Here is a 15,109-nt window from a genome sequence, read left to right as displayed (position 1 = left end):
ATTTCATGGCTGCAGTCACCATCCACGGTAATTCTAGAGCCCAAGAAGAGAAATCTGCCATTGCTTCCATTTTTTCGCCTTCTATTTGCCATGAAGTGATGAGACCAGATGCCATGATCTTAAGTTTGTTTAATGCTGAGTTTTAGGCGAGCTTTTTCAATCTCCTCTTTCACCCTCATCAAGAGGTTCTTTAGTTCCTCTTCGCTTTCTGCTATTAGTGGTATTATCTGCATATGAGGTTCTTGGTATTTCTCTTAGCAATCCTGATTCCAGCTTGTAACTCATCCAGCCCAGTAATTCTCATGATTTACTCTGCATATAAATTAAACAAACAGGAAGACAATATACAGCCTTGTTGTACTCTATTCCCAATTTGGAACCAGTCTGTTGTTCCATGTAAGGTTCTAACTGTGCTTCTTGACCCATATACAGGTTTCTCAGGAGACAGATAAGATAGTCTGGTATTTCCATCTCTTTAAGAATTTTCCAGTCTTTTGTGATCCACACAGTCAAAGGTGTTCACGTAGACAACGAAACAGAAGTATATGTTTTTCTGGAATTCCCTTGCTTTCTCTATGATCCAACGAATGCTGGCAACTTACTTTGTACATCTGGAAATTCTTGATCCAAGTCTAAAGCCTAGCTTGAAGGATTTTGAGCACAGCCTTGCTAGCATGGGAAGTGAGCACAAATGGCTGGTAGTTTGAACATTCTTTAGCACTGCCCTTCTTTGGAATTGTGATGGAAAACTGACATTTTCCAGTCCTGTGGCCACAGCTGGGTTTTCCAAATTTGCTGACATTATAAGTGTATTATTAAAGCAAAAAGTGTTTTAGAAAAGTTTAACAAAAAATGAAAATAACATTCTTAATCTCATCAAAAGATCCATTGAAACACCCCATGTAATGTCTTAGGACAATTCTTCCTTCTGAATTATACTCTGTGGATGTCTACATCCTAATATGATAGCTAGACAAATTTTATTCCAAATCCTGACATTTCTGATAAGAGGGTTCTTTTTCTTTATAAGCTTTACAGGGCCACCCAATTAAGAACACTTACAAGAAATATTGTTTTTCTTATTAATACCTTTGATATCACTTCTTTACACATACACACAAAAACCATTTTAAAAATCTTACGGAGTTCTAAAGGTGATGGCTGAAAGAAGCCCCAGAAGGGTTAGAAAACGGCTGATATGCTTGAAAGAACACACCTGTCGATCCACCTCTGGAAGTAGTAAAAGCAGTCGCTGTTGGCAGTCTCCAGGAAGGACTGAAAAGGTGTGTTTGTTGATTAGCGCTCGTAGGTTTGTATTAACCAGAATGGAATCTGGCGTCTCAACATCAATCTCAGCACATTTAGTTCTCTTCATTTGCCCTGTAAAAACATGGAGAAGAATCACCTGGGCCTTCTTCACATTCCTGTTTCTTTCTAAACTATACCTTGCTCTGCAGTGCAAAAATGTCATGGCTGTCATTACTTTAAAATATCACACTATGAAGAAGATAACACTTAAGGTTCTTAGAAATAAACAAAGCAAATTTTGTTCATTCATAAGGGATAAAAAAAAAATATGTTATCTCCCCTGCAAAACTGGAATAAACTGTAAAAGTGAATCTTTTGTCATACTAAAAAATGCATTTTATGTTTGAGATTTGATCATTTCCCTAATGGAATTGAGAAGTTTATAACACATACATAGAATGACTGAAAAGTAGAAAATTCAAATATCTCTATAAATTACACCGAGGCTCTTTTTCTCTTCCCATAATTATTTTCATCAATTTTCTCTGCATTAGCTAAAAATGTTACGATTGAGCAGCTTAGCAGTTACAGAAAGTCTGTTCACAATAGGAAGGTTTCAGTCTTTCTAGACACTGATAGAGTTGAGAACACAGTTTAAAACATAAATGGAATCTGTGGCTTTCAATTCTACAGAATTTTCTCACATTATTTTTCCTGTATTCTTGCATTATTGCCCCCCTTTCAATTTCTGGCCTTTCTGACATTTCCACTATTTAAGACATTGGACAGGCTAGACTCACATTCCCACTTTACCTTCTCTTTTTGAATCTCTCCTTTGACCTATGTACTAGGAAATTTTTCCACCTCTAACTTTAAGTACTTCTACTAGAATTTTTTATCTCTGCTCCCATAGTATCTAATATCCTGGAACTCTTTATTTTCTGATTTTTAAAAACAGTATTATTCTGTTCTTTCATGGATGCGATATCATCTTTTATGTCTTTCTGTGAATACCATAGCTTTTAAAGTTACTTAACATTTTCTCCTTCCTGATTTATCTCTACTTTTGTGAGTCTATATTTCAGATCCTCTCATGATGGAGGTTTTCTTCAAAGGTAATCACAAGCAAAAACAGGTCCTAGAAGACTGAAAATTCTGGTGCCCGGGTGTGTCTTGCAGACTGACGAGCTGCACAGAAGTAGCTTCCAGATGATCTCTTTTAGCTGGCAATCAATACATTTGCCAGCGCAGTTGTTTTTTTTTTTTTTTAGGCTATTCAATTTCTTTCAGTACCAATCCCTCAATCTCCTGCTGAAGCTTAGGTGGGGAGGAAGAACAAAGTAACGGAGATAGAAACATGCCCCACTACTAACATTCTGGACACCAAGCAAGCAGGAGGATCTATTCTATGTTTGTGTTTTATTTCATTTCCCTGATTTCAGTATACTGCCTCCTTATCTGTCCTCAGTTATGTATGGTGTCTCTAAACTTAAAGTCTGTAAGATTTAATTTCACCTCAAAATAAACCTCTTGTCTCCTGCTAGGCTAAGGCATCAAACTGCTTCTTATTAACTTTTAAAGAAGGTTTTTCTTTTCAACCCAATGCTTCATCTTCTCTAAGACATGGTATTTCCAATTCTTAAACCCTTCTGGAGTTCTACAGGCTCAGCTGGCTTGCTTCCTACTGGCACCTGCTCCTCAGCTCTGTGAAAAACTCTATCCAGTTTTTATCTTTCAAAATTTGGTGATATTGCCTGTCCATCTGTTATCTTCTTGTTTTCTTTACTCTTAAGGGTTTAATATGGTTTTTCCATATTCTTGCTTTAGTGGGACTTGGAGCAGGAAAGGTGGTTCAGTTTGCCATGTTCAATTATAAGCCCTTCTATGTATACAAAGATAAAATATAAATAATGCTGGATAAAGAAACCCCTTGTCAGAAAGAAAAATTAACCACAAAAACGCTGATAACAGATCTTATTCTGAAATGAAGTTTGATACGCAGGAAAGGAAGAACATGAAAATAGTCAAGTGCTCAAAGGTGAACAGGAAGCAGCAATTAAGCCTGGCAGGTAACAAATTTCAAACACAGAGTTGACAATTTAATGTCTGAGAACTGAGTCCTTAGTAAAGTAACTTACTTGTGTGGAGCCTGTCAGACCTCTGAAATGACTTCTTCCCCAGGCCCAGCAAATGATTTTCCACTTTAACCGAAGAAGAAGAAAAGCTAGAGTTTGAGTTCTGAGGGCTGCTTGACTGTCCATCAGATTGCTTTCCTTCCCATATCGCTAGGGGAAAAAATATATAACCCTGAAGTTATAGACAGAAACTAATCAATCAAAAGAACAATTAAATTATACAATGCTAACCAAAAGGTTATCAAGGAAATCAAACCAGTCAATCCTAAAGGAAATCAATCCTAAATATTTATTAGATGCACTTATGCTTAAGCTAAAGCTCCAATACTTTGGCCACCTGATGCGAAGAAATGAGTCATTAGAAGAGACCCTGATGCTGGGAAAGATTGAAGGCAGGAGAAGGGGATAAAAGACGATGAGATGGCTGGATGGCATCACTGACTTGAGCAAGCTCCAGGAGATGGTGAAGGAGATGGCATGCTGCAATCAGTCCATGGAGTTGCAAACAGTCGGATGTGACTGAGCAACTGAACAACAACAAACCAAAAGGAGTTATGTTTGAGGCAATGTGACCCTGCAGATGTGCTCTGAGTCTGAGAATTAGGAGTCAAAAGTGAATAAAATCCCTTTCTTCCTCCCAGCACATTTGCTTCTAGTGGTAAATCTCCTTTCTAACAAAAATGCAAAGTTCTACAAGACATGGTTTAAATCTGGCAAACCCATAAATAAGCTGGCATTGAACTGTGTAATAAAAAAGCCTATAGCTCAACCAGTTTAAATTGAAAAGAAAATAAGCAACAGTAACAAAAAATCCAAAGGCCCGTGGATATGTCCAATGGAAACTCAAAGGTATTATGTACTCTTAGGAAGGATTTATATTTTTAAAGGAGAGAACTTGTAGAGTTCAGCTTGAGCAACTTGGAAACATCAGCTTTATAAGGTTACTAATCGGAGGCTTCCAAATATTATTGTTAGACATTTGGGGAATGAGTCACTGATCTTATTCTAACGTGCAAATCCCAATGATGTACTTTAAAATAACTGTATGATTACACTGCATAAATTTCTCCATTTACCCTAAAAGGATTTATACTGAGCATCTGGCAGTATAAGGATTATGTAAACAAATACAATAATTGAAAAATAAATAACAGACTATATGGGTTTTATATACAAAAATACTGGAAAAGAAACTTTCGCTGAAAAGACACTTGGTCTGCCTACCAGGTTTGGCAGGTACAGGGTCACTGGATGCTTTGACAGTCTTCAGAGAGAGGTGCTGGTTGGAGGAGATGGACATGCTTGGCCTGCATTGCTGCTGCTGCTGTTTCTTCTGTTGTTGCTGTTTTAGTGCCTAGAAAGAGAAAACTGACTGTGAGAAACAAATCAGTTTTTAGTAATAACAAATCATAAATGTCTTCTTTTAAGTGGTAAGGACCATGCTGACTATACAATTTCTGTGAAATCTATCCAAGTAAACAAAAATCTCAATTAAACTAATTAAATACAGGCCTAAATGAGCCTTAAAATTTGGATTTTTTTCCTTCACCAATATTCTCCTGTACATAAATCTGAGAAACTGTCATTAACATTTTTTTAGAACTTAAAAATCACCAATAAGCCAGGGATTTCTCAAACTTGTAGTAACAGAGAATTAGATACGATCATTCTGAAACAGAATTCTAAGCCCTGAACCAAGAACAGTTCTCATTTGTATCAACTTTATCTAGAAATATAAATATTTGCCTTATGTATGCTTCAGAGGTGCTACAGTTGAACAAAAAGTAGTAAATAACTACTTGAATTTGATCTTGTATAAAAGCAGTAAGATTTGGCCCAATGATCAAATGAATCTCAGCGATTTATACCAATGTGGTAAACTGAAGGGAGGGAAGATTAGAAAACACTGGTTCTATTAATAAGAAGTGTGGTTCCTTCTGGTTCCTTCAGAATATTTTAATTTCTATAATGTTCTTATAGAATATACTAATCTAGAACGAACAGAAAAATAAAGAGCTCCCGAGGTTTTAATCATGAAGATACATAAAGGCAACTGTTTAATTCAAGAGCTTAAAAAAAAAAAAAAAAAGAAAGAAAAACTAAAACTACATTTCAGGAAAAGGCTGAACATCTATGACCTCACTAAAATGTCAGTTGAAGCTTTAACTTTCAAGACCATCATGTAGAAAAGTGTGGAATAACCAACTGCCTACTTGTTTCAGATTCTTTCTTCACAATACGGTTTTCTCCTACTTCACATTCACATGTAGTTCTGGCTATGCCATATAGGCACAGTGGCAACACTTGATTTCCTTGATCTAAGCTGTCAGTGAAGAAAAGAATACTCAGAGTCTCTCATATCTGGCTTATCTTTCACTTATAACATTTATAATAGGTGAGGCAGAAACATAATGTCAGTTTTGTCTGATCATTGATGACAGCTTATCTCTCATTCTTTGCAATCAGAATACAAAATGTTTGTAGGCTTCCTGTGTGGCAGCCACTAGTATTTCTTTCTTTCTATTCGCAGTATGTAGGTCATTCTAGGTTAATGCAAAATTTAATAGAGCTACTTGATCTTATCTGTTTCTGCTATGATCACATAAATTCAGATATAAGATAAAAACGAAACAACTTACAGCTTCTCTGTTTTAAGAACTGCATTCAGTTTCCCCCTCCCTCAGTAGGATACAAACCCTGTGCCTAATTTTAAAATTTAAAAAACAAACAATAAAAAGAAATTTCACTGTGGTAAAGGATAACTTATACTGAAATGTTTTCTCACCTAATAATATGAAAAACATAGACAGGAGGCAAAAATTTTACTTTACATATCAACAATCTAATTTACCTAATTTCCCATATTGATATTCTTTAAAGAAAATACAGTATCTGACTCCTGAGATTACAAGAAAATAATACAGAGTAGTTTTTATGTCATGAATAAGGTAACAAGTTATAGTCATCAACTTATTGTTCCTTACTGAGTTTCTTCTACACTTACATTATATGTGTGTGTTGGTGCATATATACATATTCATGTTTCCATGAATTATTGTTCTGGGTATGTATGTCAGATATGTGTATGTTTTTAATGAGTGCTGTAACACATCTTGATTTTAACTATTAAACATTATAGTGTGGTGATGTTTATATGTGCAGAATAATTTCATTACAAAGTAAACTTTTAATCCTATATAACGTCTAATGTATGGATATGCCACTCTTAATGAAGCAACTCATGTATGTATCTCTACTTATACATTTTTCCTATTATAAACTTTAATCCAAACATTTTTCTGTGTGTGAATGTATGAATACATGCATTTTTCTAAGATAAGTTTCCAAATATTTAACTGCTTAGTCATAGGGTATGTGCACTTAAAATTTTAATAAATATTGTAAAATTTGTCTCCAAAACAGCTATGATAATTTATATTCTACCAGCAAACTACAAGGAGTCATTCTCCCATGTACTTGACAGTGCTTTATGTTATAATTAAGCTCTATTATATATACCAATCTAAGGGTAGAAGTGGAGAAGGCAATGGCACCCCACTCCAGGACTCTTGCCTGGAAAATCCCATGGACGGAGGAGCCTGGTGGGCTGCAGTCCATGGGGTCGCTAAGAGTCAGACACGACTGAGCGACTTCACTTTCACTTTTCACTTTCCTGCATTGGAGAAGGAAATGGCAACCCACTCCAGTACTCTTGCCTGGAGAATCCCAGGGACGGGGGAGCCTCGTGGGCTGACGTCTATGGGGTCACACAGAGTCGGACACGACTGAAGTGACTTAGCAACAGCAACAAAAGGATAGAAGTGGTCTGTGTTCTTAATCATTAGTCAAATTTATACGTATTGATAAGCTGCATTTCAAAAAAATGAAAAGCTAGTTCCTTGAAAAGCCCAGTAAAATAGTCAGCAAGTAACACTGAGAAAAGATACATTATAAACAAAGTACACTGAGGAACAAAAGACACACACACATACAAAAATACTATGTACAACTTTATACCAATATTTGACAAAAAAAAAAAATCAAGTGAACTAGACCATTTTTTAAGAAAAATAAATTTCCAAAAAGAATCAGAAATCAAGAGTAGTACTAAATGAAATTGAAACACCCTAGCAGTAAAAGGTAAGATCTGCAAGACTAATTTCTATTATTTTTTCCAAAAATCTAGAAAAATATAGAGAGCTACAGAACTTAATAGATGCTAAGAACAATCCTGATTCCAAAGCTGTACAAGAAAATAACAAAATCTAAGCTAAACTCATAAAAAAGAAAATTCCACTCATATATTAAAAATGATGTAACAAACATAATAGGGCTTATTCCAGAGAGTTAACTATAGATTAACATTAGAAAATCTAGCCCTGGAATTCTGCATACTGGCTGACTTAAAAAGTTACCTGATGACTTAATAAATGCTGAAAAAATTCAACCTGAAAAAATTCAATACCTACTTGTAACACACACATACACACACACACACCCCTCATAGCAAACTGGAAACCAATGAGGAACTTTTGAAGTGTGATATAAAGAGTATCTACGACAAAGCTATAACGCAGAGACGCATAAATTATTAAAAACAAACTGGGAAACTGTATAAAATTTTTCCTTAAAAGGACTTAATGTCCTTTCAAGAAACTGTCATTGACTGCCAGAAGCATGCATTTTTAATATATGAGAGTATACTTCTGTACACAGAATAGCATGATTACCTGCTTTAGTGCCTTCTTGCTGTGCTTCTGTGATGAAGAAATGACTTTACCTGCTGGAATGGTAGGAGATGGGCAGCCCGAATGAGGAGAAGATGGCTGTGACAGCCTAGATGATACTAGGGGGAGAAAAATGACAATTCCAAGTTTTGTTATCAGAGGCGATATCAAGCACCATTCCTTTCCCAATCATATAGTGCTACCTGTATTAAGAACTGTGACCAAACACTTTTGAGAAGGATCTTCTTTTTGGAGTTCTACTGCAAACAGCCTCCCCTTTCAGTTTATTTCCTCAGAAAGCTCTAGTGAAGGATGACAGGATGGGGAAGGGATGAATGTTAGTATTCATCACTTCTCATTCTTTAATTTTTTCAATAGAATTGACTGAAGAAGCAGGAAGCAGAATATAAACCATGAGTCATCAACTAAGGTAAAGTTTAGAAAAGATTCTAGAACCCACTGGAACCTACTGTTACCTCTAGTAACAACATGGTATTGTGGAAGAGCCCTGGGTTGATAGAACGGGTTCCAGTTTCCCTTATCTTTAAAATGAAGGCAATAAGGTCATTCCACCTCAAACACTACTGTTCTCTAATTCTTATATTCCTTCAACTCTGATATCCATGTGAAAGGGTGCTTTAGGACTTCTGATGAAATCAGTGTAGGGATACATGGGATGGAACCACTCTCTACTTCATCACTAGCTGTTTTATCAGACTCGGCCAAACCTCAGTATTGCGTGAAGAGTTTTCCCCAGAAAGGGTCTATACTTCTTATAATAAACACAATTAAGATCTTCATGTTCTCTAAAGTTCGACAGTGTATAATTTATGATACAAGATAATAAAGAAATTGCTGACCCAGACTCAAAAATGAAGACAACAGTAGACAATATTAAGAAGACTCATCATACTTAACTTCAGCTTTGTATCCCAGCCCTAACTGGGGGTTTATATATGGCAAAGAAAGTGTGGTGTTAAAAAAAAAAATGTTAACTGTAACATATAAAACAAAAAATGGAGTTGGATAATTCTTGAGATGGTTAAGCAACAAAAAGAAACTAAATTCTTAGTGCTGTTATTTTAAAAAATTGGTCAGCATCTGAGTGCACTAACAGTTTCACTGAGATACAATTCCTATACCATACAATTCACCTGAAGTGTAAAATTTAATGGCTTTTAAAATATTTGCAAAGTTGTGCAACCATCATCAGAATCACTGTACTGGTTAGCTGTCATTCTTCTTTCCCCCTAACTGACTTCTCTCTTTAGTGATGGGCTTTTTTTTTTAAATTAGTGTTTTAAAGATTCATCTATGTTTCAGCATGTATCAATACTTTATTCTTTTTATCACCAAATAACATTCTATTGTATGCATATACCACATTTTGTTATTCATGAGCCGACAGACATTTGGGCTGTTTTCACTTTTTGGCCATTATGAACACTCATTAGCAGGATTTTGTGTTGGACATATGTTTTCAACCCTCCTGGGTTCATATCTAAAAGTGAAATTGCTGGGTTTTTCAGTAACTCTATGTTTAAACTTTTTAAGGAAGTCCTAAACTGACTTCTGAAATGGCTGCACCATTTTTACAGTTCCGTCAGAAATGTGTGAGTATTCCAATTTTTCCACACTCTTGTCAACACTTGCTATTGTCTGTCTTCTTGATTTGACCAATGTTTTTAATAGACATTATGAAAATAAAGCTAAAAAACTATTAAGATTTAACTATATTTACTTTCTTTTTAATAGTTTGTGGAAATCTGAGAATATACATGTCCTCAACTGCCCCAATATCTAAAAATTAACAAAAATCAAACCAACCAAAATGACCCCATTAAAGAATGCAATAATTCTAACTGTGGCCTGGAAAACACACAATAAAGCTATCTGTGATTACCAGGGCAAACCTTTGGAATGTTTCCCTTTAAGGCAAAAGCCCTTTCTAGCAAATGAATCCATAAACATATCTTGAAGCCAACTAAAATAAATCAAGAAAATTCCAGGACCTACCAATGAGGAAAATCTCCCAGAGTTGACTTAATGCCAAATACCGGTCTCACAACTTTAATGAAACTTTCAAATATTAAAGGTTCAGAACTACAAAGAGCAAGCACGATTTAAACACGTTGATAAACTCATCTCTTTTAATCATTCTAGTGCCTACATTATCTCTAAGACACATTAACTTTATTAGAGTAACCAAGAATTAAACATCATCTCTGCGCCTAATGCTGTGCTAGGTTCATTTGAACAGAATTTCACTGAACTCTTATAACCATCCTCTAACGCGAAACTCCGACTCATTGGAAAAGATTGTAATGCTGGGAAAGACTGAGGGCAAGAAAAGAGGATGAGATGGTTGGATGGCATCACCAACTAAATGGACATGAATCTAAGCAAACTGGGAGACAGTGAACTCTGGCATGCTGCATTTCATGGGGCTGCAAACAGTTGGACACGACTTGGCGACTTGAACAACAAGGTAGGTACAACTTCTCTTTCTATTCCCACCCAATCTCCTCCAATTCTACCCTCTGAGATAACTAAATAATATATTTGGATTGGTATCCTTGTTGACATTTTTCTATGCAAATAAAAATATGAAAAAATTTCAAGGATGTGTATTTATATATAAATATTAAATGTAAACACCTGCATATTGTGATGGTATTATCTAAATTTTCCTTATCTAGAAATTTAATTAGCCTACAAAAGGACTCAGGTAGTAAGGAGCACAACCAACATTTGAACTTTGCACAGTTTCAGAAGACTGAGTACTTGCAGTGCATTAAGTGGTGTCCACTAAAAGTGTTCATGTCCTAACCCCCAGAAATGTTATACTATTTGGAAAAGGAGACTTGGCAGATATAATTGATTTTGAGACAAGGAAATCATCTTGGATGAGCCCAGTGGGTCTTAAAATCAAATGATGAGTTACCTTAAACACAAGACAAACACAGAGGAGAAGTCCATGTCTTCACAGAGGCAGAGACTGAAGGATCATCGTCCTTTTAATAGCTACATAAAATTCCATTGTGCAGATGTATCATAATTTCTTCAACTGGACTCTGATGAGTAGTTTAGTAATTTCTAGTCTTTTGCTCTTATTATTACACTGTTTTAAACACTGGTTTCTAAGGTATTGTACCAAGAATGATACCATTATTATCTACAAAATGCAAATTACTGAATCCCAACCCAACTCTACTGAACAAGAAACTGTGAAGGTAGGGCCCAGGAATCTGTCTTAATGAGCTCTCCCAGTGATTCTGATGCATGTTCAACTATAATATACCGAGAAGCCAGCTTTCCAAAGTGATTTAGAACTTGAGGCTCATCAAAACCAGTTTTACTTATATAGTTTACTGAAGTAGTTTCAGCTTGTTGGATCGATCTGTACCATCCACTAGGTATAAGCTCAGAAAGCACCACTTTTCACTACAGCATTGGGAATTTTCCATTTCAACAAATGATTATCATATGGAACAAGGTCCAAAGGGTAATGGACTATTCATATTAAATGCATTTGAATTAAAAGAATTAGTAAATAATCTCTTAGTATTTTATTTTTTCTCCTGAAGATATTCAGTGAGACCCTCTGAAGTATTAGAGGGACTATCAGAAATAATGGAGCAGTAATACCAAAATTGAAACTGAGCTTTATACAGTTAAAGGATTAATCGTTGAAAGACTGATAACAATTTAAGTTCCCCAAATCGTCTTCATGGTCAAAAGGAGCAATACTTCTCTTAAGGGAGAGTTTTAATTTTCACAAATTAATAATAAAAATAATTTTATTATTAAAAATATATAAAGACAATAATAATAATAAATAATTTTATCAGAAGATAAAAACAATAATACATGTAGTTATTTCATGCTGCAATATCATATTTCAGGGAAAAGGCAGACTTCACTTAGATACGATCCTACCCAAAAAGCAACAGAAAAGGTTGATTTTAATCATTTTTCTGGTGTTATTCCATCTTACCTTGACTTGGAATTCCATAAAGCTCTTCTCTGAACATTGTTTCCTGTCTGGAAATTAGGAACCAAAACTACAAACTTCTAAGTTCTTCCACCTTACACAGAAATCAATAAACTAGTTTTAACATTTGACTGAATTTCAAGGTTCTACTCTCTGTTCCTATCTGGCTGAAAGGTATACCTATTTCAAGAGAGTCTCTATCGATTTCCAACTAGAAGTATCAGTTTTGCTGTCAGAGCTCTTTATTTTTGTACATAAAAGGAAGTGGGTTTCGATACTATCTCAGTGTTCTTCCTGTCTTACAATGCATTTGAAATAAAGTGATGTCAGATTGAGAGTAAAAGCTCTAAATAAGAAAACGGAATAGACACATTTGTTTCACCTTTATTAATAACTGCAATTGACTTAGAATTGTTCTGCAGCATGCTACTACTATCACTGCTAACTACAAGTTTTCCACTTTAATTTGCACTGGACTACAAAAATACTCATATGTATACAACAGAAAATTAAAACTACACTTCTATGCCTATGCCATATGCATGACTCAAGAATGAGAGAAGTACATCCTATGAGAGACTAAATCATTCTTCATTATTGCTAGCTTAGCATTTATCCATTTCTTAAGATATCAGAGCTGCCAGAGTCGATGTGAATTCCATATGACATCACATACACTTCTCATCTCCACCTTTCAAACACCACATGGCGTTCATCCTAGTCTCAGTTTAACAGGCTACAATCAGAAAAGATCTTAAGATCTCAACATAAACTGAGGCTAAGTAGTTAATACTGTGACAATTTCAAGAAGAATGCATCAGAGGCAGTTAGAAAATAATTTATGTTGACTACAATTTTGAATTTGCTATAACCTTGATGTTAATATTTTCTATTATTATGCCAAGTGTGGGGCAAGGTTGTAATATTTTAATCTAGCCATTAAGCTACTGAGAGGAGGAGAAGGGGACAGAGGATGAGATGGTTGGATGGCATCACCAACTCAATGGACATGAGTCTGAGTTAACTCCAGGAGTTGGTGATGGACAGGGAAGCCTGGAGTGCTTCAGTCCACGGGGTCACAAAGAGTTGGACATGACTGAGCGACTGAACTGAAGCTACTGAGAATGGGGTTCAACTGTTATTTCTTAAATCCTCCTGTAATCACAACACATTTACCTCATAGATAGCCTTTCACAACCATGTAACAATCACTACCTAAAACAGCTATTCCAGCCTATGAGCTACCAAAAAGCAAAGACCTACACAACTGTGACTTTGTTCCCAGTTTACTGACCATCTTTAATGCTGATTTCCCTGTTTCCAGCCACATCCAGAAATTATGAATCTGTTTCTCTTGCTTGATGACCTGGTTTGGTTTCTAATCCTAGATCAACAATTCCCAAACTTAAAAAAAAAATGTAAACTGGGGGGAAGCAGAGGAGAGAAAGAGGCCTAAATACTTTTGGCTCCATCTTCCAAAAAAAGAACAGAAAAAAAAAAGGGGGGGGGGTCCTTTAGTATAATCTGAGAAATGTTAAGACACTGGACACACCTCTCTTCACTACTGACTGGGATTACTTTTAAAAAATACATATCAAGAATACTGAGTATTTCCCTGGTGGTCCAGTGGTTGAGAATCTGCCTTGCAATGCAGGGGACGTGGGTTCAGTGCCTGATAAGGGAACTAAGCCCGTGCACTCTGGAACCCATGCGCCACAAATGGAGTTTATACACTGCAGCAGAGATCTTGTGTACCACAACTAGGAAAGACCCTACACAGCCAAACAAATAAATCTTTTTTTTTTTTTTTTAAGAATGTTGGTCACAGGTCCCAATCTTGCCTTGCCTTTATTCCATTTGTTCATAACACTTAGGGTCTGGGCTGTTCTCTAAGTGGTTGTGATCTTAAAGCTAAGACCCCCTGGTTTCAAAATTTGTCCAAATAACATGTGTAGCAGCTGCTATGAGAGAACTCAGATAACACAACCAGTTATCTAAATTTTCTCCAAGAGTAATCCACACATTAACACAGAAATGGTAATAAACCTGATGACTTTTCTGATACAGTTCAAAAATCAATAGCTCTACTAGCACTTAACATTGAGTCAATTATTCTAGTAAGTGTAACTCTAAATTCTAGATTCAAAGACAACTCACCTACAACTGAAACCTAAGAGGATATCCAAGCTAGGGAAATTCTTGGATGTCTATTTTGCTCTGGCATATCACTACATCAGTCCTTATAAAGTAACCAGCATGAGCTGGCTTAAAATCTGTCCTGCCATATATGGCTCAATTTACCAATACTGGGGTAAAAATGATTTTGCCTCTTCAAAAAGACTGTTGAAAAAGAAGCTACAGATAATTAGCAAGACTAGGTAATAAAATGTATCTCTAAGTGGAAAATTCATCCCAGGGAAGCTGCAGCAACAAAGATGTTATTCTCTAAAAAAACAGTTTGGGGTAAACTATAAAGCAGAAACCAAGCAGGAGATGAGGGCAAAGACTAGCAGACTAAATTTAGTCTTTGCTAGTAGAAATGAAAAGCATTCTTTTCCTAGTAAGGAGTGAGCTGTTAAAGCAATTAAGTCCTCAAATTTTAGAAGAGAGTATTAAAGAGGTAAATAACATAATAGCATCCTAAGAAGGGTTACAGGTAGCCAAGAGCTGAAAATAAACCCAGGTAAAAACCTAGAGTTGTCCAATGTGATGGCGACTAGCCACATGTGGCTATTTAAATTCAGGTTAACATAAAGTGAAAATTCAGTTCCTCTGTCACACTAGCTATATTTCAAGTGCTCAAAAGACGCATGGTGCTAGTGACTACTTTGTTGAGTTGTACAATATAGATGTAGAACACTTCCATCACTGCAGGGAATTCCATGGGACAGTACTGATCTAACTAGTAAAGGAAAGGGAATAACCGAGCCGGGGTCTAGAAGAAGAAGAACTATTAACCAGGGCGTTTATCCTACGGCATTCAGTCCTGTATTGAGGGGTCAGGT

At 35.8% G+C, this 15,109-nt stretch overlaps 1 protein-coding gene across 6 annotated transcripts in view; it reads right to left on the bottom strand.

The window, feature by feature from the left end:
• Nucleotides 1-15,109, bottom strand: part of ASXL2 (ASXL transcriptional regulator 2) — a 113,429-nt gene that overhangs the window by 25,126 nt on the left and 73,194 nt on the right. For 4 of the 6 annotated variants that reach the window (XM_061433091.1, XM_061433086.1, XM_061433087.1 and 1 more), the window contains 4 exons: nt 8,114-8,229; nt 4,608-4,737; nt 3,387-3,533; nt 1,217-1,380 (listed from right to left, as the gene is read on the bottom strand). In XM_061433091.1, the coding sequence (XP_061289075.1) occupies nt 1,217-1,380; nt 3,387-3,533; nt 4,608-4,737; nt 8,114-8,229 (557 nt within the window). Of the gene's footprint in view, nt 1-1,216; nt 1,381-3,386; nt 3,534-4,607; nt 4,738-5,596; nt 5,687-8,113; nt 8,230-12,107 lie in introns of those variants that run through there. The other 2 variants (XM_061433088.1, XM_061433090.1) reach the window with 2 other exon arrangements.

The sequence above is a fragment of the Bos javanicus genome, chromosome 11 (genome assembly GCF_032452875.1).
Source record: "Bos javanicus breed banteng chromosome 11, ARS-OSU_banteng_1.0, whole genome shotgun sequence".
Classification (NCBI taxonomy): domain Eukaryota; kingdom Metazoa; phylum Chordata; class Mammalia; order Artiodactyla; family Bovidae; genus Bos; species Bos javanicus.
Note: the sequence above shows the minus strand (reverse complement) of the source record. Positions and strands in the feature narration are given on the sequence as shown.